This window comes from Ranitomeya variabilis, chromosome 1, assembly GCF_051348905.1.
Source record: "Ranitomeya variabilis isolate aRanVar5 chromosome 1, aRanVar5.hap1, whole genome shotgun sequence".
Lineage (NCBI taxonomy): Eukaryota > Metazoa > Chordata > Amphibia > Anura > Dendrobatidae > Ranitomeya > Ranitomeya variabilis.
In genome coordinates this window covers 1,167,688,641-1,167,716,276 of record NC_135232.1, presented here as the reverse complement: position 1 = coordinate 1,167,716,276, position 27,636 = coordinate 1,167,688,641, and the positions used below count along the sequence as shown (strand labels likewise).

Sequence of the window (27,636 nt, the reverse complement as noted above, 5' to 3'; positions counted from 1 at the left end):
CCACAGCGCTGCCACATCCTGATCCTCTGCACACACCCATAGACGGCAGAGAACATACGGTGCGTCCACAGCGCTGCCACTTCCTGATCGTCTGCACACACCCATAGACGGCAGAGAACATACGGTGCGTCCACAGCGCTGCCACTTCCTGATCGTCTGCACACACCCATAGACGGCAGAGAACATACGGTGCGTCCACAGCGCTGCCACTTCCTGATCGTCTGCACACACCCATAGATGGCAGAGAACATACGGTGCGTCCACAGCGCTGACACTTCCTGATCGTCTGCACACACCCATAGATGGCAGAGAACATACGGTGCGTCCACAGCGCTGCCACTTCCTGATCGTCTGCACACACCCATAGACTGCAGAGAACACACGGTGCGTCCACAGCGCTGCCACTTCCTGATCGTCTGCACACACCCATAGATGGCAGAGAACATACGATGTGTCCACAGCGCTGCCACATCCTGATCCTCTGCACACACCCATAGACTGCAGAGAACACACGGTGCGTCCACAGCGCTGCCACTTCCGGATCGTCTGCACACACCCATAGACGGCAGAGAACATACGGTGCGTCCACAGCGCTGCCACATCCGGATCCTCTGCACACACCCATAGACTGCAGAGAACACACGGTGCGTCCACAGCGCTGCCACTTCCTGATCGTCTGCACACACCCATAGATGGCAGAGAACATACGATGTGTCCACAGCGCTGCCACATCCTGATCCTCTGCACACACCCATAGATGGCAGAGAACACACGGTGCGTCCACAGCGCTGCCACTTCCGGATCGTCTGCACACACCCATAGACGGCAGAGAACATACGGTGCGTCCACAGCGCTGCCACATCCGGATCCTCTGCACACACCCATAGACTGCAGAGAACACACGGTGCGTCCACAGCGCTGCCACTTCCAGATCGTCTGCACACACCCATAGACGGCAGAGAACACACGGTGCGTCCACAGCGCTACCATATCCAGATCGTCTGCACACACCCATAGATGGCAGAGAACACACGGTGCGTCCACAGCGCTACCATATCCGGATCGTCTGCACACACCCATAGATGGCAGAGAACATACGGTGCGTCCACAGCGCTGCCATATCCGGATCGTCTGCACACACCCATAGACGGCAGAGAACATACGGTGCGTCCACAGCGCTGACACTTCCGGATCGTCTGCACACACCCATAGACGGCAGAGAACATACGGTGCGTCCACAGCGCTGCCACTTCCGGATCGTCTGCACACACCCATAGATGGCAGAGAACACACGGTGCGTCCACAGCGCTACCATATCCGGATCGTCTGCACACACCCATAGACGGCAGAGAACATACGGTGCGTCCACAGCGCTGCCATATCCGGATCGTCTGCACACACCCATAGATGGCAGAGAACATACGGTGCGTCCACAGCGCTGCCACTTCCGGATCGTCTGCACAGACCCATAGATGGCAGAGAACACACGGTGCGTCCACAGCGCTGCCACTTCCTGATCGTCTGCACACACCCATAGACGGCAGAGAACACACGGTGCGTCCACAGCGCTGCCACTTCCGGATCGTCTGCACACACCCATAGACGGCACAGAACACACGGTGCGTCCACAGCGCTGCCACATCCTGATCGTCTGCACACACCCATAGACGGCAGAGAACATACGGTGCGTCCACAGTGCTGCCACATCCGGATCGTCTGCACACACCCATAGACGGCAGAGAACACACGGTGCGTCCACAGCGCTGCCACTTCCTGATCGTCTGCACACACCCATAGATGGCAGAGAACATACGGTGCGTCCACAGCGCTACCATATCCGGATCGTCTGCACACACACCCATAGACGGCAGAGAACATACGGTGCGTCCACAGCGCTGCCACTTCCGGATCGTCTGCACACACCCTAATACATGGTGTAGATTATCCACAGTCTGTTTCCAGTGATGGCAGCACTGGATGCAACTGTTGTAATAGAGTGTGATGTCCTCTTGACTTGGTGACTGATTACATGGAGGCAGATTGTAACCTCCGTTCTCTTAGTAGGTAAAATTTTTAGAGTTGTAGTCCGGTGGTCCATGGCCACCATTATTCCTGACGTTTCTGTTTTCCAGGTCGTATCTGGTTGGATAATGTGATTTGTTCAGGAAGTGAGAAGAGTATCGCTGATTGCAGCTCCCGGGGCTGGGGCAATAGTGACTGCACCCATGAAGAGGACGCAGGGGTGGTGTGTAAGGACGAGAGGATTCCCGGCTATGTGGAGCCCAACACCATAGAGGTAATGATGCACGAACTGCAAGGCAGGAGTCACTGAGGGGAGCAAAGAGTGTGGCTACAAAGAGGGATATAGGAGGGTAGGTGCAGTGAATGACACAGCATAGTCCCAGGGCAGAAGGCAGAGAGCGTGGCTGCTGCAAGAGAGGAGGCGGAGAGCGTGGCTGCTGCAAGACAGAAGGCGGAGAGCGTGGCTGCTGCAAGACAGGAGGCGGAGAGCGTGGCTGCTGCAAGACAGGAGGCGGAGAGCGTGGCTGCTGCAAGACAGGAGGCACAGAGCGTGGCTGATTGCAAGACAGGAGGCAGAGAGCGTGGCTGATTACAAGACAGGAGGCAGAGAGCGTGGCTGCAAGACAGGAGGCAGAGAGCATAGTAGAAGGATGAGAGGCAGGTGTCATGCTGGAGCAAGGAAATCCCCGACGAGCAGCGCAAAAGAGGAAAAGAAGGTAAAGGGAGCCCTGCAAATAGGGAAAAGGGAGAGGGGAAACCACCTGACCTGAGGCTGCACCCTGTGCTCCATATCGTCCCTAGATGGGTCCTTCCCACCATGCGCCGTCATGTGCATATGCCCTGGCTCTCCCTGAATTAGCCCCAACTGGTGAGTAGGCCAGCAAGACTGTAGTCTTACTACTAAAGTGAGGGAGACAGGGAGAAATCAAACAACTGGAACAGCTTCTCCAGTGAGGTCAGAAAAGAAAACCTATAACCTGCACAGGAGAGAGCTAGGAGGGAGTGTAAATAATGGAAGCGAACGGCAATAAGAGGCAGCAGCTGAGATTAGAGTCATTTGGAATCCCAGCAGGATCAAAAGGGAAGTTATTAACCCTTCCACACCAAGTGAAAACCAATCCGCTCCACTTAAATTAATTGTTGTGCGAACTCCAAAGAGGACCTGCGATCTGCCAATCACTGCAACTCCCTGATCCCAGAGACCCCAAGAGTCTCAGCAGGCTATGAGCGTGGCTGTGAAACTGCAGATAGAGAGCACAGCTGAAAGTCAGGAGGCAGAGAGTGTGGCTGCGGTGTGGGGGACAGGCTGCCAGTGTGGAGGCAGATAATGTGTCTGTGAGATTGGAAGTAGGACGCGTGGCTTCAACATGGCAGACATAGGCCGTTACTGCGAGATAGGAGGCAGAGACTGTGGCCAAGAAGTGGGAAGCTGAGAGCGTGGCTGCGAGGCAGGTCTGGAGCAGGAGGACAGAGGAGTCTGAAGGAAGAGGAAAGGGGATTCTGAAGGAAGAGGGTGGGTAGGTGGGTCTGATGGAAGAGGACAGAAAATTTTGGAGGAAGAGGAGAAAAGAGGAATCTAGAGAAGGGAAACAGAAGGGTCTGGAAGAGGAGGATATAGCAGTCATGAGGAGGAGGGCATATGTGTCTGGAGAAGGAAGATAGAGGTTCTACATGAGGAAGAGAAGTCTTAAGGTGTCTGAAGAATTCTGAAGAATTAAAAGGACATAGTCTGGAGAAGGAGGAAAATGACAGAGGTGTCTGGAGAAGGAAAGGGTGTCTGAAGGTAAAAGACCAAGGTGATGACAGAAATAGGATAGACTGGTTTGGTGGAAGAATACAGAGAAGTCTGGAGGAAGAGAATAATAGAGGAATTTGGTGAAGGGAGACAGAGTGATGTGGAGGCAGAGAAGGTAGAGGTAACCCTAAGGTAGAGAAGGACAGGGCAGCCTGGAGGAGAAGGAGTGTACATATGTGTCTGACAAAGGAGGATAGAGACTGCACGAACAGAAAGTGATTTTAAAGAGGGGTCTTGTCTGGAGGAGGACGGTGGGATTTGGACTGGAAGAACACAGGGGTCTGCTCTGCAGGAGGACATGGTGGATGAAAGAGGGGTGTAGAGGAGGACAATGTCAGTGGCATCTGGAGAAGGGCAGAGGCGTCTAAAGAAAGAAGATAGTTTCTTCTGGCAGAGGAGGAGTATAGACTGGCCTGGAGCGGGTGGAGGAAGAGAATGACTAATGGGTCTGAAGGAGGAAGAGGACATAGGTGCCTGAATAAAGATAATGACTGAAGGAGGGGGAGGAAATTGTGGAGGGAGCGGAAGATGGAGAAGGAGGAAAGAAAAAAAATCTTGAGGAGTACAGAGGGGTATGGAGGTGAGGAGGGTTTCAAAAAGGTCTGGAGGCGTACAGGTGTATATATACTTTAGAGGATAGAGGGGTCTAAAGGAGGAGGACAGAGGAGTATTGAAGAAGAGTAGCAGGACTGAGGAGTCTGGAGGAGGAGTAGCACAGAGAAGCCAGAAGAAGGGTGGAGAGAAACAGAGGGCTCTGGAGAAGGCAGAGGAGGACATAGGTGTCTGAAGGGGGAAGACAGACACAAAGGAGGCAGATGGGTTTGGAGGATGAAGACAGAGCTGTCTGGAGGAGAAGTATGAAATGATGTCTTGGAGGATGACAGAGAATGAAGGAGGAAGCCAAAGTGGTATGAAAGTGGAGAATGGAGCAGTCTGGAAGAGGAGGACAGAACCATCTTGAGGAAGTGTACAAAAGGGTTTGGAGTCGAGAGAATAAAAACAGGTTTTGGCTGCGGAAAGTAAGGATGATAAAAAGGTTTGGATCAGGAGTAGGACAGAGGGGTTGAGAGGAGGATAAAAATGAATGGGGTCTGGAGAAAGTCAAAGGTGTCTAAAGAAAGAATAGAGTGGTCTGGAGGAAGAGAACAGAGGAATCTGGAGAAGGGAGATAGAGGGGTCTGGAAGAGGAGATCAGAAGGGTCTGAAGAAGGATAGGTAGCACAGATTGGTCTAGAGGAAGAGGATGACAAAGTGGTCTGAAGGAGGAAGATGACATGGGTGTTTGAATGAGGAGAATAGAGACTGAAAGAGGATGACAAAGTGGTCAGACAGGAAGAGTCTTGATGTGGTAGGATAGAGAGGTCTTGAAGATAAGTATAGGGGGATCTGGTAGTCAGGAGAAACAAAACGTGTCTGAAGGAAGAAAAGGACAACAGTAAGGTCTAGAGGAGGACAGGGAGGTCTGAAGAATAAGGATAGAGGTGTCTAAAGGATGAGAACAAAGGGGTTTGAAGGAGTAGTATGGAGAAGTCTAGAGCAGGAAGACAAAGGAGAACAGAAAGGTCTAGAAGAGGAAGAGGAGGACAAAAGGGTCTGGGGGATGAGGAGGAGTACAGAGGAGTATGGCAGAAGAAGGACCGAGGTCTGGAGGAGGACACGGATCTTGAGGAGGACAGAGGGGTCTGAAAGAAGAATATACGCATTTGAAAGAAGACAATAGAGGGGTCTGGTGAAAGAGGTTGGAAGGGTTTGGAGGAGAATAGATGGTTATGGAGGAGAACAAAGTGATCTGACAGGAAGATGGAAGAGTCGTGATGGAGGAGGACAGAGGGCTTGAGAAATATGGGGGGATCTGGAGGTAAGGAGAAACAAAGTGTCTGAAGGAAAAGGACAGCAGTAAATTCTAGCCGAGAACACCGGTCTGAAGAATGAAGATAGTGGTGTCTAAAGGATGAGGATAAAAGGGTTAGAAGGCGTAGGATATAGAAGCCTGGAGAAGAAAGACAAAGGGGTCTTGAGGAGGAAAACCAAAACCTCTGGGGGATCAATAGGAGGACAGAGGAGTCTGTAGCAGGAGGACAAAGGAGTCAGAGAGAAGGATATTGGTGTTTGAAAGTGAGTGATAGAGGTGTCTGAAGGAATAGAATAGATGGGTCTAGGGGATTAGGAGGAGAACATGGATGTCTGGATCAAGAGGAGGACAGAGGGGTCTGGAGGAGAAAGATAGATGTCTGAAGGAAGAGAATAGATGGGTCTAGGGGATTAGGAGGAGAACATGGGTGTCTGGATCAGGAGGAGGACAGATGAGTCTGCAGGAGAAAGATAGATGTCTGAAGGAAGAGAATAGATGGATCTAGGGGATTAGGAGGAGAACATGGGTGTCTGGATCAGGAGGAGGACAGAGGGGTCTGGAGGAGAAAGATAGATGTCTGAAGGAAGAGAATAGATGGGTCTAGGGGATTAGGAGGAGAACATGGGTGTCTGGATCAGGAGGAGGACAGAGGGGTCTGGAGGAGAAAGATAGATGTCTGAAGGAAGAGAATAGATGGGTCTAGGGGATTAGGAGGAGAACATGGGTGTCTGGATCAGGAGGAGGACAGAGGGGTCTGGAGGAGAAACATAGATGTCTGAAGGAAGAGAATAGATGGGTCTAGGGGATTAGGAGGAGAACATGGGTGTCTGGATCAGGAGGAGGACAGAGGGGTCTGGAGGAGAAAGATAGATGTCTGAAGGAAGAGAATAGATGGGTCTAGGGGATTAGGAGGAGAACACGGGTGTCTGTGTAGAGACCGCAGGTAAAGAAGGATGCAGGGACAAATAGGAGCCAGAAAGCAAATAGCGTTTTTAACTTTCTTTTTAACTTCCAACCAAAAAGATAACAAACGTTTTCCACGCAGGGAACTTATATACAAGAACACAATCTCGCAGTAAATCCCAATTATTATATGGCCGCCCTGAACTACACCCGTAGAACGCGGCAGCGCCTCACTAGTGACTCCCTACTAAGATAAAGTCAACAACGGTCACTTATCAGTGCTGGTTCAGCGATGTAGTCCTGACGGTGAGGCTCCGACAACGCCGTAGTCCTGATGGCGGAGGAAGGAGGTGTCTTCTGGCGACGGGCCCAGGCGTAGAGTCGAGTCCAGAATGTCTTTTGCGGTGCTGCGTTCCCTCCTGCAGGCGGACGTTGATCCGAGGTAACAGCCTCCCAGTCCAGAGAGGAGTCTTTTTGAGGAGGATTAGGAGAATAATCAGTATCAGTCACAGCTGAGACGAAACCATGCGAGTCTGTGGCACTCTCTGGCAAGGTGTTCTCAGGGAGCGCGGTAATACTGTCCCTGAGCTGGTCAGCACTACCCCTCTGCCTGGGGGGTCGCTGACGACGAATGCGTCTCTTTTTGGGGGCTCCAGTAATTGCCCGCAGTGTCTGTTGCACGTTTTCCCCCTGCTTCCTGCAAGTCTCACTGCGGCCTGCACACTCACAGCAACTGCGCTGCAGTTTCCTCTCCTCAGAGATTTCCCGCGCTTCTCTGCCCCTGCTTTCGCGCGTTTTGCTTTTTATCCTCTCCTCTCCCTGCGTCACTCTGCCTCCTGTCACATGAGCCTGGCTTCCCATGCACCCCTCAAATCCGTCCCCCGGAACCCCGACTCCCGGCAACAATGGTTCCACCCGTCTGCACAGCTCACCAGGTCCCTGTCCCCTACATTCCCCCACCCTGTATGCTCGCCAGTCCCTAGGCGAGGCCTTCGCACTGACAGGTCGCCCACCTGACGGATTGTTCCACACTTGGGTCTGTCTAGTGTGTAAGTCAGGACTGTAGCGAGTTGGGGGTCTACCGGCAGTAGAACGTTCAGAACGTCGTGGCTCGGGTCCTTGTATAGGGGGTGTTGGGGAAATGTCGTCAGCGGAAGAGTGACTGGTCAGGGGTAGTGTAGTAGTCGAGATAGGGGGAGTATTTTGACGCCGTTCTTCTTCTTCATCATCTTCTTCATCCCACCAATGGTTGTTGGGGGACTCAGTCGTAGGTGGCTCTTCCCTGATTGCGGATTCCGGGGTGTCCGAGTCAACAGAGCGACACAACCGGAGCATGTTGCGATGAAGAATGCGAGTACCTGTACTTCCGAGGGCCTCAGACTGCACTTCATATACAGGTCCATGCGGGTCTATACGGCGAAGCACCCGATAGGGTGTTTTTTCCCAACGATGGTCTAACTTGTTTTGCGGTCTTTGCTCTCGAACGAGTACTCGATCACCTGGCCGGAACTCTGGGGGTTTTGCTGTAGGGGTGCTCCGATGCTCCACTTCCCGAATTCGAGTGTGTACCAGTCGGTGTAAGGTCTGCAGCCGATGCCGATGATCACGCACCCACGAAGCCATCCCTGTTCGGGGGCCTTCTTCCTCCGAAGACAGTTCCAGATCTGTCATGCCTTTTCCTGGGCGCCCAAAGACCACTTCATACGGGGTGCGTCCTGTGACTTGATGAACTCTATTGTTGTAGACCCACACTAGGTCAGACACGTACTCCGGCCAGCGGGCCTTCTGATCTTGTTCTAGCGCACGCAGCATTTGAAGCAAAGTCCGGTTAAACCGCTCACAAGCCCCATTTCCCTGGGGATGATACGGTGTGGTGCGTGACTTATCAATGCCGTAGAGGCGATGCAGCTCTTCCATGACCTTGCCCAAGAAACAGGCGCCTTGATCCGAATGTATTCGCCTCGGACAGCCGTAAACTTGAATAAAGTTCTTACAGATAGCGCTCGCCGCCGACTCAGCTGTCTGATCACGGGTAGGGATGACTACCGCGAATTTTGAAAAATGATCTACCATAACGAGGCAGTGTTCGTAGCCTTGATGCGCTGCTCCAATGGTAATGTAGTCTATCATTAATACTTCAAAAGGGGCAGACGTCGTGATGCTCTGCACAGGCGCCCTTTCCTCCGGTGACTTGGTTAGCTCACATTGTCGACATTGTCTACAGGCAGTTTGTACTTCCGCAAGCAGCCGAGGATGATAGAACCGAGTTTGCAGCCACTTAAACGTCCTCTTCACTCCGAAGTGTGCCCCGGACTCATGAGCTTCTTTAGCAACTGCGGCCACCACAGGCCCTGGTAAGACCATCTGCCAGGTCGGCTCAGAATCTGCCAGAGCCATGGTTAAGTGGCATAAGAGCCCGTCCTGAAGAGTTAGGCGCTCCCACTGCCGCAGAAGAAGGTTCAGATCTGACGGGAGAATTTGTCCAGGGGTTCTCACGGGCAATAGACCATTCGTTATCCACTGTCGCAATGGAGCTAGTTCCTGGTCTTCCTGTTGTAGCCGTATCCATTCGTCCCGACTCTGAACCAACAGTCCTGCAGCCGTTCCGTTCCCGGTCTGTTCCCGGCTCACAGCCGTCTGAGCAGCGCCCCCGATGGCGTAGGGGATTTCTTCTCCCTCCAGCTCCTCATCTCGGTTAGTTCTTGGGGGATTTTTCCGCAGACGAGATAATGCGTCAGCATGAACATTCTCCGCTCCTCGCTTGTAAAGGATACGGTATCTGTACTTGGCCATCCGGGCTACCCAGCGCTGTTCTAGGGCACCCAATTTCGCATTTTCCAGATGTGCCAATGGGTTGTTATCCGTGCGTATCAGCACCTCGGAACCGGCCAGGTACTCAGCGAACCGCTCCGTCATAGCCCACACCACGGCCAGCAGCTCCACCTTGAAAGAACTGTAATTGTCTGGGTTCAACTCAGAGTCATGAAGAGACCGACTCGCATAGGCGATCACTCTCTCCCGCCCATCCTGAACCTGAGACAACACAGCCCCCAATCCCTGAGAGCTGCCGTCGGTGTGTAGGATGAACGGTTGCGAAAAGTCCGCATAAGCCAACACCGGCGGCTCCATGAGAGCTGTCTTCAAGTCCCGGAACGCTGCTTCTTGTGGCTCCTGCCATTGTATCTTCTTTCCCCGTTCCTTGGGGGAGCTTCCTTTCAGCAGGACTTGTAGATTGTGAGAACGGCGAGCAAAATTCTTCACGAAGCGCCGGTAGTACCCATCGAGGCCCAAGAACGCCCGTACATCTTTAGCGGTCTCCGGTGTGGGCCACTCCTGGATTGCAGCAATCTTCTCCTGCGATGGCCGGACTCCTTCGGCGGACACCACATGCCCCAGGTACTCGATCTGTTCCCGGAACAAGTGACACTTCTGGGGCTTCACCTTAAGCCCGTATTTCAGCAACCGGTCTAGTACCTGTTCCAGTCGGCACAGATGTTCCTCGAATGTTGGGGCGTAGATGATGATGTCATCCAGATAAATGAGAGTGGCCTCGAAGTTCAAATCCCCCAGACACCGCTCCATTAATCGTTGGAAGGTGCCTGGAGCGTTGGCCAGCCCAAACGGCATTCGATTGAACTCAAATAGTCCCATGGGAAGGATGAACGCTGTCTTAGGACGATCTGCTTCTGTCATCGGGACCTGCCAGTATCCGCTGGCTAGGTCTAAGGTGGAAAAATATTTGGCCCGACCCAGCACGGAGAGAGACTCCTCGATACGGGGAAGTGGATAAGAGTCTCGGACGGTGCATGCATTTAGCTTACGATAGTCCACACAGAACCGGAGCGTGCCGTCCTTTTTCCGCACCAGCACGATCGGGGCAGCCCACGGGCTCTGACTCTCGCGGATCACTCCCTTTTGTAGCATCTGGCCTAACAACGTCTTTACTTCCTGGTACATCTGCGGGGGAATCTGTCTGTACCGCTCCCTGATGGGCACTGTATCTCCGGTCGGAATTCCATGTTCGATGGCCGTGGTACAGCCAAAATCATCTTCATGTTGCGCAAACACTTCAGCATAGTGTCCAAGGAGCCGCTGCACTCGCGAGACTTGTGATGGATCCAGACCCGGTAATTCTGCTCGCATATGTTCCAGAATAGTTTGACCTTTTCGTAACGCTATCAGCTCAGGATCCTGTGTAGACCGGACACTGACCATCCAGGGATCAGGGGAATCCACCTTTAACTGTAAAGTATCTGGAGGAGGCATCACTTCTAACGGTCGTAACACTTTGGCCATCTCACTTCGGACCCGTAGCACGACATCGTGTTCGTCCACATTCACACATCGCACTGGTACGGCCCCATTTTTAACAGTAGCCAGAGATCGGGCCACCAGCAGTCCTGTGGGCAAAGGGGACGTAAAGGTGGGCTCAACCTGCACTTGCACTCCTTCCAGAGGGATGCGAGCTCGGATGGGCAGGGATATAACAGTCTGTCCTGGGGGAAACGTCACTTCTGCTGTCGGAGAGGTGATTACTTTCCCTAGTATGTCTCCCTCCTGAAAGGTCTCTTGCACACGGACTTCCCTCACTAACTGTCTGAACACGGAGCCTTGAGGTGTACTGGTCCCCCACTGATTGAGTGTCTCTTGTGTGGTCTCCCCTAACAGCAAACTGCCAAAGTCCTTCAATACATTCATCCCCAAAGTCACGATATGTTGTAGGCTGGGATCCCCCCGTGTCAACACAACCCCCCGGCGGCCCAGGTCTTTCCCACATAAAGATATTTGCATCCAGGTGACCCCTTCCACTGGGATGGGCAGCTGATTGGCGGCCTGCAACCGGATTACGGGGCCCCATTGGGGTCTGACTGACACAGGGAAGTGTTTTCTAAAATAGGCCTCGGGCATAGTCGTGACTTGAGATCCGGTGTCCACCAGACAACGTACAGCCCGCCCTTCAAACTCTGCCCAAACCAGGGGGCAGCTGGCAACCAAATTTTCGGGACTTTCACCACCCATCCGCGGGGATTCTGACTCCGAGCGTCGTCCCCTTAGCTCGGAGTCCTCTAGTTTAACGCCCGCCGTGACGAGGCCCTCCCTCTCCGGGGGCACTCCCGTGCGAAATGTCCTGCCTCCCCGCAACTATAGCAAGCACCGGAGACCGGATAATATCCTGAACGAGCGCCACGAGCTGGACTCCCAGACCCTTGCCCCCGGGGTAGCTCCCTTGGGCTTCGCGCATTTTTTTTTACTTCGGCCAGTTCGTCTCGGATTTGTTTGAGCTCCTGCCGCATCTCCTGAACCCACGACGGCTCACCCCCTCCTGGTGCAGCGGTCTGGATAACCCGAGCCTCTCCTGTCAGGACCGTCACCCCCCTCTCTTGCTCCCGGGTGCGGGCCTCATTGCCTATGTCGGAGAAAGTCAGGCGCGGGTCGACCCGCACTCGTTCACGTAGAGCCTGTTTGGTCAACTCATCCCGCAGTCCCGTCACCAGTTGGTCGCGCAGGGTCACGTCGACATGTCCCATCCCCATACCATCTTTCCGCACGATTGCAATGTTTAGCTCTTGCAGAGCATTCATGTACTGAGTGACAGTCTCGCCCTCTTTTTGTCGCCGTCCAAACAACCGGGCCCGCAGCTCTCCCACGTCGGTGGGATCCCCGTGCGTCCCCTCTAACACATGTAACACCCCGGTAAAAGTATTCCGCTCTGTGGGGGGTCTCAACATCACTGAATCTCGGGCCTCTCCGTCTAATGCCATAATGGCTACCTCAGCTTCCAGGGCCGGGGTCATAGGATGCATTCTCAACAGCCCCCTCATCCTCTCAGTCCAGCTCCACAACAACATGTTGCTCCCATTAAACTTGGGCAAATTGTTTAACATGGCCCCCAATGAGAGAGAAGCTCTAGGCCCAGCCCCATCCTCCGTATCTTCTGGCTCCTTCTTTGGATCCTGCATCCTGCCGACTACGCCAAATGTAGAGACCGCAGGTAAAGAAGGATGCAGGGACAAATAGGAGCCAGAAAGCAAATAGCGTTTTTAACTTTCTTTTTAACTTCCAACCAAAAAGATAACAAACGTTTTCCACGCAGGGAACTTATATACAAGAACACAATCTCGCAGTAAATCCCAATTATTATATGGCCGCCCTGAACTACACCCGTAGAACGCGGCAGCGCCTCACTAGTGACTCCCTACTAAGATAAAGTCAACAACGGTCACTTATCAGTGCTGGTTCAGCGATGTAGTCCTGACGGTGAGGCTCCGACAACGCCGTAGTCCTGATGGCGGAGGAAGGAGGTGTCTTCTGGCGACGGGCCCAGGCGTAGAGTCGAGTCCAGAATGTCTTTTGCGGTGCTGCGTTCCCTCCTGCAGGCGGACGTTGATCCGAGGTAACAGCCTCCCAGTCCAGAGAGGAGTCTTTTTGAGGAGGATTAGGAGAATAATCAGTATCAGTCACAGCTGAGACGAAACCATGCGAGTCTGTGGCACTCTCTGGCAAGGTGTTCTCAGGGAGCGCGGTAATACTGTCCCTGAGCTGGTCAGCACTACCCCTCTGCCTGGGGGGTCGCTGACGACGAATGCGTCTCTTTTTGGGGGCTCCAGTAATTGCCCGCAGTGTCTGTTGCACGTTTTCCCCCTGCTTCCTGCAAGTCTCACTGCGGCCTGCACACTCACAGCAACTGCGCTGCAGTTTCCTCTCCTCAGAGATTTCCCGCGCTTCTCTGCCCCTGCTTTCGCGCGTTTTGCTTTTTATCCTCTCCTCTCCCTGCGTCACTCTGCCTCCTGTCACATGAGCCTGGCTTCCCATGCGCCCCTCAAATCCGTCCCCCGGAACCCCAACTCCCGGCAACAATGGTTCCACCCGTCTGCACAGCTCACCAGGTCCCTGTCCCCTACATCTGGATCAGGAGGAGGACAGAGGGGTCTGGAGGAGAAAGATAGATGTCTGAAGGAAGAGAATAGATAGGCCTAGGGGATTAGGAGGAGAACACGGGTGTCTGGATCAGGAGGAGGACAGAGGAGTCTGGAGGAGAAAGATAGATGTCTGAAGGAAGAGAATAAATGGGTCTAGGGGATTAGGAGGAGAACACGGGTGTCTGGATCAGGAGGAGGACAGAGGAGTCTGGAGGAGAAAGATAGATGTCTGAAGGAAGAGAATAAATAGGCCTAGGGGATTAGGAGGAGAACACGGGTGTCTGGATCAGGAGGAGGACAGAGGAGTCTGGAGGAGAAAGATAGATGTCTGAAGGAAGAGAATAGATAGGCCTAGGGGATTAGGAGGAGAACACGGGTGTCTGGATCAGGAGGAGGACAGAGGGGTCTGGAGGAGAAAGATAGATGTCTGAAGGAAGAGAATAGATGGGTCTAGGGGATTAGGAGGAGAACACGGGTGTCTGGATCAGGAGGAGGACAGAGGAGTCTGGAGGAGAAAGATAGATGTCTGAAGGAAGAGAATAGATGGGTCTAGGGGATTAGGAGGAGAACACGGGTGTCTGGATCAGGAGGAGGACAGAGGGGTCTGGAGGAGAAAGATAGATGTCTGAAGGAAGAGAATAGATGGGCCTAGGGGATTAGGAGGAGAACACGGGTGTCTGGATCAGGAGGAGGACAGAGGAGTCTGGAGGAGAAAGATAGATGTCTGAAGGAAGAGAATAAATAGGCCTAGGGGATTAGGAGGAGAACACGGGTGTCTGGATCAGGAGGAGGACAGAGGGGTCTGGAGGAGAAAGATAGATGTCTGAAGGAAGAGAATAGATGGGTCTAGGGGATTAGGAGGAGAACACGGGTGTCTGGATCAGGAGGAGGACAGAGGAGTCTGGAGGAGAAAGATAGATGTCTGAAGGAAGAGAATAGATGGGTCTGGTGGAGTCAAGAGGGAGGAGTCAGACAGGACTCAGGAAGGAGGGCCCAGAAGATGACTGACAATAGCTGTATAAGTAGAGCTCTGTGTACTCTCATCATAGACAGAGCAGAAGCAGCTGGAGGAGATCCGCCTGCGCCCCGTCATCGCCACCGCCAAGAATCGGCTACCCATCACTGAGGGCGTCCTGGAGATCAAGAGCAGTGACTCCTGGGAGCAAGTGTGTGACGAGGGCTGGACCCAGAAGAACTCTCATGTGGTCTGTGGGATGATGGGATTCCCTTCCGATAAGAAATACAACAAGAACTTCTACAAGTAAGATGATGGGAGTGATCACCTCCAGAGCAGTGTATAGATGATGGGAGTGATCACCTCCAGAGCAGTATATAGATGATGGGAGTGATCACCTCCAGAGCAGTATATAGATGATGGGAGCGATCACCCCCAGAGCAGTATATAGATGATGGGAGTGATCACCTCCAGAGCAGTATATGATGGGAGCGATCACCTCCAGAGCAGTATATAGATGATGGGAGCGATCACCTCCAGAGCAGTATATAGATGATGGGAGTGATCACCTCCAGAGCAGTATATAGATGATGGGAGGGATCACCTCCAGAGCAGTATATGATGGGAGCGATCACCTCCAGAGCAGTATATAGATGATGGGAGTGATCACCTCCAGAGCAGTATATAGATGATGGGAGTGATCACCTCCAGAGCAGTATATAGATGATGGGAGCGATCACCCCCAGAGCAGTATATGATGGGAGCGATCACCTCCAGAGCAGTATATGATGGGAGTGATTACCTCCAGAGCGGTAAAGTGATCACCATATAGTGTCATAGACAGTTGCCAAAGACGCCAGGTATATTTTGTCATCTGAGTTATTGTAAGGCTCACCGGGTGAGGTGGATCCACTAAGCCTCAGTCTAAGCAGTCACACAGACCCCGGCAGTGGTGCAGATTCCCCAAGAACACATGGAACCAAGAGGACATAGACAGACAGCAATCACAGGAGCAGTCGGCCCGATGGAGTGGAATCCAAAAGGGATGAAAAAACTTTAAGCACCAGAGACACAGATGATGGCGCTCACCGACATAAGAAGCACAATAGACACAGATGATGGCACTCACCAACATAAGCACAATAGACACAGATGGTGGAGCTCACCAACATAAGAAGCACAATAGACACAGATGATGGCGCTCACCAACATAATAAGCACAATAGACACAGATGGTGGCGCTCACCGACATAAGAAGCATAATAGACATATATGGTGGCGCTCACCGATATAAGCATAATAGACACAGATGGTGGCGTTCACAGACATAAGCATAATAGACACAGATGGTGGCGCTCACCAACATAAGAAGCACAATAGACAGATGATGGCGCTCACCAACATAAGAAGCACAATAGACACAGATGATGGCGCTCACCGACATAAGAAGCATAATAGACACAGATGGTGGCGCTCACCGACATAAGAAGCATAATAGACACAGATGGTGGCGCTCACCGACATAAGAAGCATAATAGACACAGATGGTGGCGCTCACCAACATAAGCATAATAGACACAGATGGTGGCGCTCACCAACATAAGCATAATAGACACAGATGGTGGTGCTCACCAACATAAGAAGCATAATAGACACAGATGGTGGCGTTCCCCGACATAAGCATAATTTACACAGATGGTGGCACTCACCAACATAAGAAGCACAATAGACACAGATGATGGTGCTCACCAACATAAGCATAATAGACAGATGATGGCGGTCACCGACATAAGAAGCACAATAGACACAGATGGTGGCGCTCACCAACATAAGAAGCATAATAGACACAGATGGTGGCGCTCACCGACATAAGAAGCATAATAGACATATATGGTGGCGCTCACCAACATAAGAAGCATAATAGACACAGATGGTGGCGCTCACCAACATAACCATAATAGACACAGATGGTCATGCTCACTGACATAAAAAGCACAATAGACACAGATGATGGTGCTCACCAACATAAGCATAATAGACACAGATGATGGTGCTCACCGACATAAGAAGCACAATAGACACAGATGGTGGCGCTCACCGACATAAGAAGCATAATAGACAAAGATGGTGGTTCTCACCAACATAAGCATAATAGACACAGATGATGGCGCTCACCGACATAAGAAGCATAATAGACAAAGATGGTGGTTCTCACCAACATAAGCATAATAGACACAGATGGTGGCGCTCACCGACATAAGAAGCATAATAGACAAAGATGGTGGTTCTCACCAACATAAGCATAATAGACATATATGGTGGTGCTCACCAACATAAGCATAATAGACACAGATGGTGGCGCTCACCAACATAAGCATAATAGACACAGATGGTGGCGTTCACCGACATAAGCATAATAGACACAGATGGTGGCGCTCACCAACATAAGAAGCACAATAGACACAGATGGTGGCGCTCACCAACATAAGAAGCACAATAGACACAGATGGTGGCGCTCACCAACATAAGAAGCATAATAGACACAGATGGTGGCGCTCACCAACATAAGAAGCATAATAGACACAGATGGTGGCGCTCACCAACATAAGCATAATAGACACAGATGGTCATGCTCACTGACATAAAAAGCACAATAGACACAGATGATGGTGCTCACCGACATAAGAAGCATAATAGACACAGATGATGGTGCTCACCAACATAAGCACAATAGACACAGATGATGGTGCTCACCGACATAAGAAGCACAATAGACACAGATGGTGGCGCTCACCGACATAAGAAGCATAATAGACAAAGATGGTGGCGCTCACCAACATAAGAAGCATAATAGACAAAGATGGTGGTTCTCACCAACATAAGCATAATAGACATATATGGTGGTGCTCACCAACATAAGCATAATATACACAGATGATGGCGCTCACCGACATAAGAAGCATAATAGACCAGATGGTGGCGCTCACCAACATAAGAAGCACAATAGACACAGATAATGGCGCTCACCAACATAAGAAGCATAATAGACACAGATGGTGGCGCTCACCGACATAAGAAGCATAATAGACACAGATGGTGGCGCTCACCAACAAAAGCATAATAGACACAGATGGTGGCGCTCACCAACATAAGCATAATAGACACAGATGGTGGCGTTCACCGACATAAGCATAATAGACACAGATGGTGGCGCTCACCAACATAAGAAGCACAATAGACACAGATGGTGGCGCTCACCAACATAAGAAGCACAATAGACACAGATGGTGGTGCTCACCAACATAAGAAGCATAATAGACACAGATGGTGGCGCTCACCAACATAAGAAGCATAATAGACACAGATGGTGGCGCTCACCAACATAAGCATAATAGACACAGATGGTCATGCTCACTGACATAAAAAGCACAATAGACACAGATGATGGTGCTCACCGACATAAGAAGCATAATAGACACAGATGATGGTGCTCACCAACATAAGCACAATAGACACAGATGATGGTGCTCACCGACATAAGAAGCACAATAGACACAGATGGTGGCGCTCACCGACATAAGAAGCATAATAGACAAAGATGGTGGCGCTCACCAACATAAGAAGCATAATAGACAAAGATGGTGGTTCTCACCAACATAAGCATAATAGACACAGATGATGGCGCTCACCAACATAAGAAGCATAATAGACACAGATGATGGCGCTCACCAACATAAGAAGCATAATAGACACAGATGATGGCGCTTACCAACATAAGAAGCACAATAGACACAGATGGTAGTTCTCACCAACATAAGCATAATAGACACAGATGATGGCGCTCACCGACATAAGCACAATAGACACAGATGGTGGCGCTCACCAACATAAGAAGCATAATAGACCAGATGGTGGCGCTCACCGACATAAGAAGCACAATAAATACAGATAGTCGGGATCACCGACATAAGACTCTGAAATCTAATGCTAACACACAGCTATGAGTCCTAATGGGTTTTATGTACGATCAGGGAGATGACGTCACTAAGCAATGTCGAGCAATGTGCAAAACCCGATGTGGAGCACAACAGAGGGTGGCGGGCCCTTGGGAACGAAGCAGAGCCCAGGATAGGAGTGTAACTGTTATAAACTGATTCCAGGTATATTACAATCTGGGCTATAATCTGACACCCAGAGGACAAAACAGTCTACAGGAGGAAATAAGAGTTTAGAAGAAGTCCCTGAGGGGTCTGAGGAGGACATAGGAGTCTGAGGAAAGGGAACAGAAGTCTGATGGAGGAAGATAGAAGAATTAGAGGGAGAAGGAAGATAGAAGAGACTGTAGTGGGGAGGAGGACTGAGGAGTCTGCAAGAGGATGATAAAGGAGCCTGTAGGGGGAAGAAAGGAGGAAAGAAGAGGGTGAAGACAGAGGAATTTGGAGGAGAACATAGAAGCCTGAAGGGAGTGGGAAAGTGAAGTCTATAGGAGGGCAGAGTGGTCTGGAGAAGAGGAAAATGGGGTATTGGACTATCGAGGAGGGGAAGTGCAGATAAGTCTGGGGGAGAACACAGGGGTCTGGAAGGACTGAGGAATCTTGCCTTGCGCAGGAGTGTACTATGGAGGACAGAGAATGAACTTCAATCCCATATTGCAGCCAGCATGCAGCCAGAGGGTAAGGAAAGGGTGAATCAAACACCCCAAAACCCCGCCCCTATGGCTAAAGATTGTTCCCTCCAAATTCAGGTGACAGTGTCCCTTTAAGTCCATCTAGTCCAACCCATAGCCTAACCTAACATGCCCTAACATGTTGATCCAGAGGAAGGCAAAAAAAAACCCCATGTGGTAAGAGTAACTCCACCATGGGGAAAAAATTTCTTCCCGACCACATACGGCAATCAGACTAGTTCCCTGGATCAACGCCTTATCAAGGAATCTAATATATATACCCTGTAACATTATACTTTTCCAGAAAGGCATCCAGTCCCCTCTTAAATGTAAGTAATGACTCACTCATTACAACATCATACGGCAGAGAGTTCCATAGTCTCACTGCTCTTACAGTAAAGAATCCGCGTCTGTTATTATGCTTAAACCTTCTTTCCTCCAGTCGTAGAGGATGCCCCCTTGTCCCTGTCTCAGGTCTATGATTAAAGATCATCAGAAAGGTCTTTGTACTGGTCTTTGTACTTTGTGGCTGGTCTTCCTCCATAGGTGGTTGTGGCTCTAGCCTCGTGTCCTCCTCACTTGTGAGGGTCACTGTCCTCTATAGTTGGGGTGCAGGGTTGCGTCTCTGGCCTCGTGTCCTCCTCACTTGTGAGGGTCACTGTCGTCTATAGTTGGGGTGCAGGGTTGCGTCTCTGGCCTCGTGTCCTCCTCACTTGTGAGGGTCACTGTCCTCTATAGTTGGGGTGCAGGGTTGCGTCTCTGGCCTCGTGTCCTCCTCACTTGTGAGGGTCACTGTCCTCTATAGTTGGGGTGCAGGGTTGCGTCTCTGGCCTCGTGTCCTCCTCACTTGTGAGGGTCACTGTCCTCTATAGTTGGGGTGCAGGGTTGCGTCTCTGGCCTCGTGTCCTCCTCACTTGTGAGGGTCACTGTCCTCTATAGTTGGGGTGCAGGGTTGCGTCTCTAGCCTCGTGTCCTCCTCACTTGTGAGGGTCACTGTCCTCTATAGTTGGGGTGCAGGGTTGCGTCTCTGGCCTGGTTTCCTGCTCACTTGTGGGGTCACTGTCCTAAGCAAGGGAAGAAGGAAAAGAGTCAGCTTACCCACATGGAAGTCCAAGGCTCAGACCCAGAAGTGCCTCAGGATTATCAGTTGAAAAAGGAAAGGATGTTCCAGCGTCAGGATCTTCTTAAAATCAAATTTATTAGGTAAGAATAAAAATATATAACAAACAAGTCACAACCCCACAGGGATACTTTGTTATAGCCAACACGTTCCAGACTAGGTGTGATGTATTATATACAGTCTGTACAGAGTCTTGTGCTTGGGTGCGCGGAACACAGGTTCCTTTAAGAAGTGCTTGTATTACTTCATACAAGTCAGCATGCCACAGGGAAAAGGTTTCACACAATTGCAGGTTCAGAGGCAGGAGACACGGCAGGCCGGAATAACCCTTAAATTCAGCATAAATCACAGACATAGGTTCAGAGTCTCTCTCTTACGTCCTTAGCAAATGTTGATGGCAAACAGAGGGATTCCAGTGGCCACACGTGACCCAAAGTTCCACAGTAGGAGATGGCTGGAATACTATGTCCAAGACTTCCAGGAGCAGGTCACAGGGGAGCAAAGATTGAACAGCTGAGGCGGCTTAAAAAGGCAAGAGGCAAAGAACAGGGCGGAAACATAGAAACTAGAAGCTCCATACTGAGTGAGGGCAAGGTAGCTGCAGCAGGACAGAAAGCAAAATGGCCTACAGGGAAAACTAGGCTTCAACAGCAAAAAATAACAGCGGATTTGGCAAAGAGACTGAGAACCTTCCACTAGGCGTCTTTAATCATTGCATGTAAATGTATCCCTGCAGGATTGTGACTTGTTTGTTATATATTTTATTCTTACCTAATAAATTTGATGAGTTTAAGAAGATCCTGATGCTGGAACACCCTTTCCTTTGTCCACTGTCCTTTATAGTTGTAGTGCAGGGGGGCTGGTGTTCCTCCATAGAGAGCTGTCTCTGACCTTGTATCCACTAAATAATGGAGGTCACCTTCCTCTATATTCGGGGGCAGGGGTAGTTGGTGTTCCTCCATAGAGGACTTTGTCTCTGGCCTTGTGTCCACCTTACATGTTGGGGTCTCTGTCCTCCACAGTTGGGGTGTAGGTATCAGTCTCTGGCATGGTGTCTGCTTATTTCTGGAGGGCAATGTCCTCTGTAGTCGGGGTGCAGGGGTGGCTGGTGTTCTTCCATAGAGGGCTGTCCGCTAATTTCTGGTGGCCACTGTCCTTGCTTGATGTCCTTTTTTGTGGGGGTCACTGTCCTCTATAGTTGGGGTGCAAGGATGAGTCTGTGGCCTAGGGTCCACTTCACTTGTGGGGATCACTGTTCTCTGTAGTTGTGGTGCAGGGTTGGTGGTGTTTTTCCACAGAGGGCTGTGTCTCTGGCCTTGTGTCCACCTTACATGTTGGGGGTCACTGTCCTCCACAGTTGGGGTGTAGGTATCAGTCTCTGGCATGGTGTCTGCTTATTTCTGGAGGGCAATGTCCTCTGTAGTCAGGGTGCAGGGGTGGCTGGTGTTCTTCCATAGAGGGCTGTCCGCTAATTTCTGGTGGCCACTGTCCTTGCTTGATGTCCTTTTTTGTGGGGGTCACTGTCCTCTATAGTTGGGGTGCAAGGATGAGTCTGTGGCCTAGGGTCCACTTCACTTGTGGGGATCACTGTTCTCTGTAGTTGTGGTGCAGGGTTGGTGGTGTTTTTCCACAGAGGGCTGTGTCTCTGGCCTTGTGTCCACCTTACATGTTGGGGTCACTGTCCTCCACAGTTGGGGTGTAGGTATCAGTCTCTGGCATGGTGTCTGCTTATTTCTGGAGGGCAATGTCCTCTGTAGTCGGGGTGCAGGGGTGGCTGGTGTTCTTCCATAGAGGGCTGTCCGCTAATTTCTGGTGGCCACTGTCCTGGCTTGATGTCCTTTTTTGTGGGGGTCACTGTCCTCTATAGTTGGGGTGCAAGGATGAGTCTGTGGCCTAGGGTCCACTTCACTTGTGGGGATCACTGTTCTCTGTAGTTGTGGTGCAGGGTTGGTGGTGTTTTTCCACAGAGGGCTGTGTCTCTGGCCTTGTGTCCACCTTACATGTTGGGGTCACTGTCCTCCACAGTTGGGGTGTAGGGATGAGTCTCTGGCATGGTGTCTGCTTATTTCTGGAGGGCAATGCCCTCTGTAGTCGGGGTGCAGGGGTGGCTGGTGTTCTTCCATAGAGGGCTGTCCGCTAATTTCTGGTGGCCACTGTCCTGGCTTGATGTCCTTTTTTGTGGGGGTCACTGTCCTCTATAGTTGGGGTGCAAGGATGAGTCTGTGGCCTAGGGTCCACTTCACTTGTGGGGATCACTGTTCTCTGTAGTTGTGGTGCAGGGTTGGTGGTGTTTTTCCACAGAGGACTTTGTCTCTGGCCTTGTGTCCACCTTACATGTTGGGGTCACTGTCCTCCACAGTTGGGGTGTAGGTATCAGTCTCTGGCATGGTGTCTGCTTATTTCTGGAGGGCAATGTCCTCTGTAGTCGGGGTGCAGGGGTGGCTGGTGTTCTTCCATAGAGGGCTGTCCGCTAATTTCTGGTGGCCACTGTCCTGGCTTGATGTCCTTTTTTGTGTGGGTCACTGTCCTCTATAGTTGGGGTGCAAGGATGAATCTGTGGCATTGTGTCCTCTTCACTTGTGGGGATCACTGTTCTCTGTAGTTGTGGTGCAGGGTTGGTGGTGTTTTTCCACAGAGGGCTGTGTCTCTGGCCTTGTGTCCACCTTACATGTTGGGGTCACTGTCCTCCACAGTTGGGGTGTAGGTATCAGTCTCTGGCATGGTGTCTGCTTATTTCTGGAGGGCAATGTCCTCTGTAGTCGGGGTGCAGGGGTGGCTGGTGTTCTTCCATAGAGGGCTGTCCGCTAATTTCTGGTGGCCACTGTCCTGGCTTGATGTCCTTTTTTGTGTGGGTCACTGTCCTCTATAGTTGGGGTGCAAGGATGAATCTGTGGCATTGTGTCCTCTTCACTTGTGGGGATCACTGTTCTCTGTAGTTGTGGTGCAGGGATGGTGGTGTTTTTCCACAGAGGGCTGTGTCTCTGGCTTGGTGTCCGCTCACTTTTGGGGGTCACTGTTCTCTATACTTGAGGTACAGGGGTCACTGGGGTTGGAGTTTGGCCCTGTCTCTTTGTGACCTTTTAAATCTCACATTTTTCAGACAAGTTAAAACATCTTCAAACAAAAAACGTTCCTCCAAGGCAAAGCATCAGCTCAGAAGGTAACACCGGGCAGTTTATTTCATGACCGCAAATAAACTCCCATGTGGTGTATTGACCACATCAGTACTGCAGATCTGAGGCCCCACAGTGGCCACTGTGATAACCCGTCCTAACTCCTAGGCCTTCCTAACCTTGGACTAATATTGCCATAATCCAAAAGAGAGAAAAAAAAAAGCAGCATAGAGTCCGGATAAATATATTAACAAACTTTATTAACAATTATTCCAAGCTTAAAATGGACAGAGGGAAATGGTCCCCGTGCTGTACTCAGCACGCACCTACAAGGACAGGGGATAGGTGCCTACAGTATACATATATCCACATTTTAACCGAAGCTGGTATAACAGAAGATTAAAGTGACTGTGCATAGGATTCAAAAAGCCTGCATTGGACACACAGGTCCATAAAATTATCTGACAAGCACATTTCACACTAAGTATACAGTACTATACATACCAAGTAATGTGGAGACAAGTCACGGCGTGGATTGGCCCTTCATCCCTGTATGCTGCTTTCCAGTAATACCTGTTGGATGTAGCTTCACTTGAGATAATGATGAGCCTTGCCTACTATTATTAAGCTTTGCTTATATAGCGCTATCTTATTCCGCAGCGCTTTACAGACATTATCATCACTGTCCCCATTGGGGCTCACAATCTAGATTCCCCATCAGTATGTCTTTGGAGTGTGGGAAGAAACCGGAGAACCCGGAGGAAACCCACGCAAACACAAGGAGAACATACAAACTCCTTGCAGATGTTGTCCTTGGTGTGATTTGAACCCAGGACCCCAGTGCTGCAAGGCTGTATTGCTAACCACTGAGCCACCATGTTAGCCCAATCGCTTGGGGGTCATTTGCATACTTTCTCCCAGGGAGCATTGCTTGGTTCATAAGCCATTGTTCTTGGTACTTTACCATTAGACCACACTGAAGTGAAGCCTCCCTCAGTGTGGGTAATTGGCTGATATGGAGACTCCTCGATCCTGCTGTGTGATCGTTGTCCATGGTGCAGCAACCACCTGTCTTCTCTGAGAATGGTCAGCATTTGATAATCTCCGCCTAATATTACATTCATCCATTATTTTCCCTCAGCCGTATGAAGAAACAAGCCGCCTCTAAACGGGTGTTCAAGGTAGCAGCCTCCAGCCCAAGGTACCAGGAGAGTTTATTTCCTGTGATTCCTTCACTGTAAGGATTGGAGAATAAACTTCTGTGCAAATTATAAGAAGTAGATCATTGTGAAGGCCACATGGATGTGGTCATCTCCACCTATACGTAGACATCTTTACCTTGATGGGGTCATCTCCATCTAGACGTGGCCATCTCCACCTATATGTGGTCATGTCAGCTAGAAGCAGTCTTCTGGAGAAAGCTGTGGATATGGCTGCCCACAGTAAAAGCTGATAAGTTTGTGATACAAGTCTGACCTGAGGCATAGCCTCGGTTGGCCCTCTAGATTACATTCATTTGTTACTGTCTTATGTGGCTTTAATGCGTTGTTCAGGCTCTCGTGGCCAATGGAATAATGTCCATGTCTCAGTGACTCATCATGCACTAGCGCTCTCATCGTGACTGGTGTCCCATGTGATGTGCTGTTGTCCGAAAGTAGGATGATGAATTATTATTATTATTATTATTTATTGTTATAGCGCCATTTATTCCATGGCGCTTTACAAGTGAGGAGGGGTATACATAATAACAAGTACAATAATCTTGAACAATACAAGTCATAACTGGTACAGTAGGAGAGAGGACCCTGCCCGCGAAGGCTCACAATCTACAAGGGATGGGTGAGAATACAGTAGGTGAGGGTAGAGCTGGTCATGCAGCGGTTTGGTCGATCGGTGGTTACTGCAGGTTGTAGGCTTGTCGGAAGAGGTGGGTCTTCAGATTCTTTTGGTGACCTGACTAATAAGCTTTGAGATGATCAGCATGCAGGTGAATATTCCTTGGACAGGGAAGTTCAGCCGGCCTGGGTAGTGACACTGTGCAAAGTCTTCATACCTCCTTCCCATATTTCCAACAATTTGTGATTTCCTGCCTCTGTCTGACAGATCCCCTCCTAAACAAGAACCCAAAAAGAAGGACGTGAAGACCAACAACAGGTACCAGGCAGATAACATGTCCATCATGAGATGTGGCTAAAGATGAGCAAATCCAACCTGACACAAAAGTCAATTCTGATACAGGAATTCACAAAAACAACAATTTCTCCAAAGATCTAAATAAGTATTTGTCCCTTCCACGTGTTCCTCAATATCAAAATGTTTGTCACACTGAATGGTTCTGATCTTAAACATTATATTATAAATAGGAAAAATGAAACATGGGTACTGTTTGTCACCCATGTAAGGATTGTGACCCGAGAGCCTTAGGATTGTGCCTCATCAGTCACAGACCTTGTTGTCTTCTTCATTCCTCCAGAATCTGGGGATGGATAATTCTCCTTGAAGCCTCAGGGAGGCACCATTGATATACCTCAGGCTGAGCATTGATGGTCCCCTTGGATATCACAGCTCTCTCCTTGTAAACGCAGTGCTAGATGTTTGTCAGCTTTTCTGATGGCTTTTATAAGCTGCCCGGCCTTATGGTGGAGTCGTAAGCTGAGCATGGAGACTGAACTCCAGAGACTCCTTTGAGATGTTTTGTCACTTTCTGGGGACTGGAGGATAAATAACACTCACTTTTTGGGTACCTGTAGATAATGCATACAGTCGTCATCAAGCATATTTCTCATCTATCTTGTAGACAGTGTCCATTCAAGAGAGGTGACCACTTTGTTATGGCTCAGAATATGGTAAGGTCAGGATCGTACAACACGAGTCTGCAGATGATCAAACGGCTGGACCTAGATCCATAAGGAGGCACTTACTTTCTCACACATTTGACACAGAGAATAGATTTGTCTAGTAATCCAATCAGTGTGACAAACACAATACTGTGTGAGGATTAGAGCCCTACATCTGCTCATCTATAGATCCAGCCTCATATCACATCTGGGTGGTGGCTTTGCTGGTCCTGATGGCGTTCCTTCCCCTTCATGTTTTGTGTGATCATTGCATGATTGAGTGGTGAGGATGGTGAATAATGTGTGGGAGGCTGGGGGTTGGGAGGTATTACTCATCTCCGTGTAGATGATGTACCTCACACGTACAACTCTCTCCTCCTCAACCAGGACATTACCTGCTGTCTCGTTGGTCTCCATGTCGTTATTGAGGGTGATGTCCCTTTTATATTTCATTTTCTGATCTAATAAGAGTGTAATGGCATCAGTATTGGACAAATAATGGGCATCTTGGTCCGTTCTCTTTCCTCCTTCTAAGTCTCCACCATTTCGCTAAAATACTTCACCCTTCCATCTTAGCCTTCTATCACTGTTTGAAGTCTCCTCTACTTCCCATTTACGAGCTCTTCCTATCTCCAGGACATATGCTTCCAACCAAAGAGTATGATCCATCTGCATGCCTGAGCGAGAGTGACCCTCGGCCTTTCCAGTGTATAGCTCCTCTGCTCTACCAGTTACCCTAAAGTACAGCCGGTCTCTGCTCTGTAGGCCAAGTACTTACCCCTCTAGAATAACTCTTTTCCTTGCTTACAGCAAAGCAACTCTCCATTTTTCCAGAATGCAGTGAATATAAAATAATCCTACCAAGAGAAGTCATTTCAAGAACTTTCCCCCCTTTCGTGTGACCGTAATCTGCACAAATCAATTAAGGAATAAACTGAAGTCTTTTTGGGTGTAAAAAGAAAAAAAAAAAGAAGTAAAGTAACATGGGTGAATAAATCTGCACGCCCTTACACTAATACTTTGCTGCAGACCCTTTGAATTTCTGGCAGCGGTCAGGGCTTTTGGGTTGGGTCTATCAGTGCGCACATCTAGGATTGGCGATCTTTGCTCCTCCTGGCAGCTGCTCCACATCTGTGATATTGCGGGACCATCTGCTGTGTTTAGCGCACTCTTCAGGTCTCCACAGACTGTGCTTGGGTCAGGTCTGTGCTCGGCTGTTCCAGAACCTCCATCTTCTGGGGAAGCTGTTCTCTTGGTGGCGAGTCCGAAAGGTTCTGATGTATAATTGACTGATATTTGGACTGTTCATATTTCCCTCCCCCTTGTCTAAAGCTCCAGTTGCAGCTGATGAAAAACAGCCCCAAAGCATAAAGCTGCCCCCATCATGCCTCACTGTGGGGATGATGATCTTCTGGTAATGCGTGGTGTCGGCTATACATCAAACATGCCGTTT

The 27,636-nt window shown here is 50.2% G+C and overlaps 1 protein-coding gene across 7 annotated transcripts in view; it reads left to right on the top strand.

The window, feature by feature from the left end:
- Positions 1-27,636, top strand: part of LOXL3 (lysyl oxidase like 3) — a 275,024-nt gene that overhangs the window by 93,656 nt on the left and 153,732 nt on the right. For 3 of the 7 annotated variants that reach the window (XM_077280484.1, XM_077280487.1, XM_077280483.1), the window contains exons 3-6: positions 2,133-2,296; positions 14,542-14,753; positions 24,488-24,547; positions 25,450-25,500. In XM_077280484.1, coding sequence (XP_077136599.1) covers positions 2,133-2,296; positions 14,542-14,753; positions 24,488-24,547; positions 25,450-25,500 — 487 coding nt within the window. Of the gene's footprint in view, positions 1-2,132; positions 2,297-14,541; positions 14,754-23,333; positions 23,394-24,487; positions 24,548-25,449; positions 25,501-27,636 lie in introns of all 7 variants that reach the window. The other 4 variants (XM_077280488.1, XM_077280485.1, XM_077280490.1 and 1 more) reach the window with 3 other exon arrangements.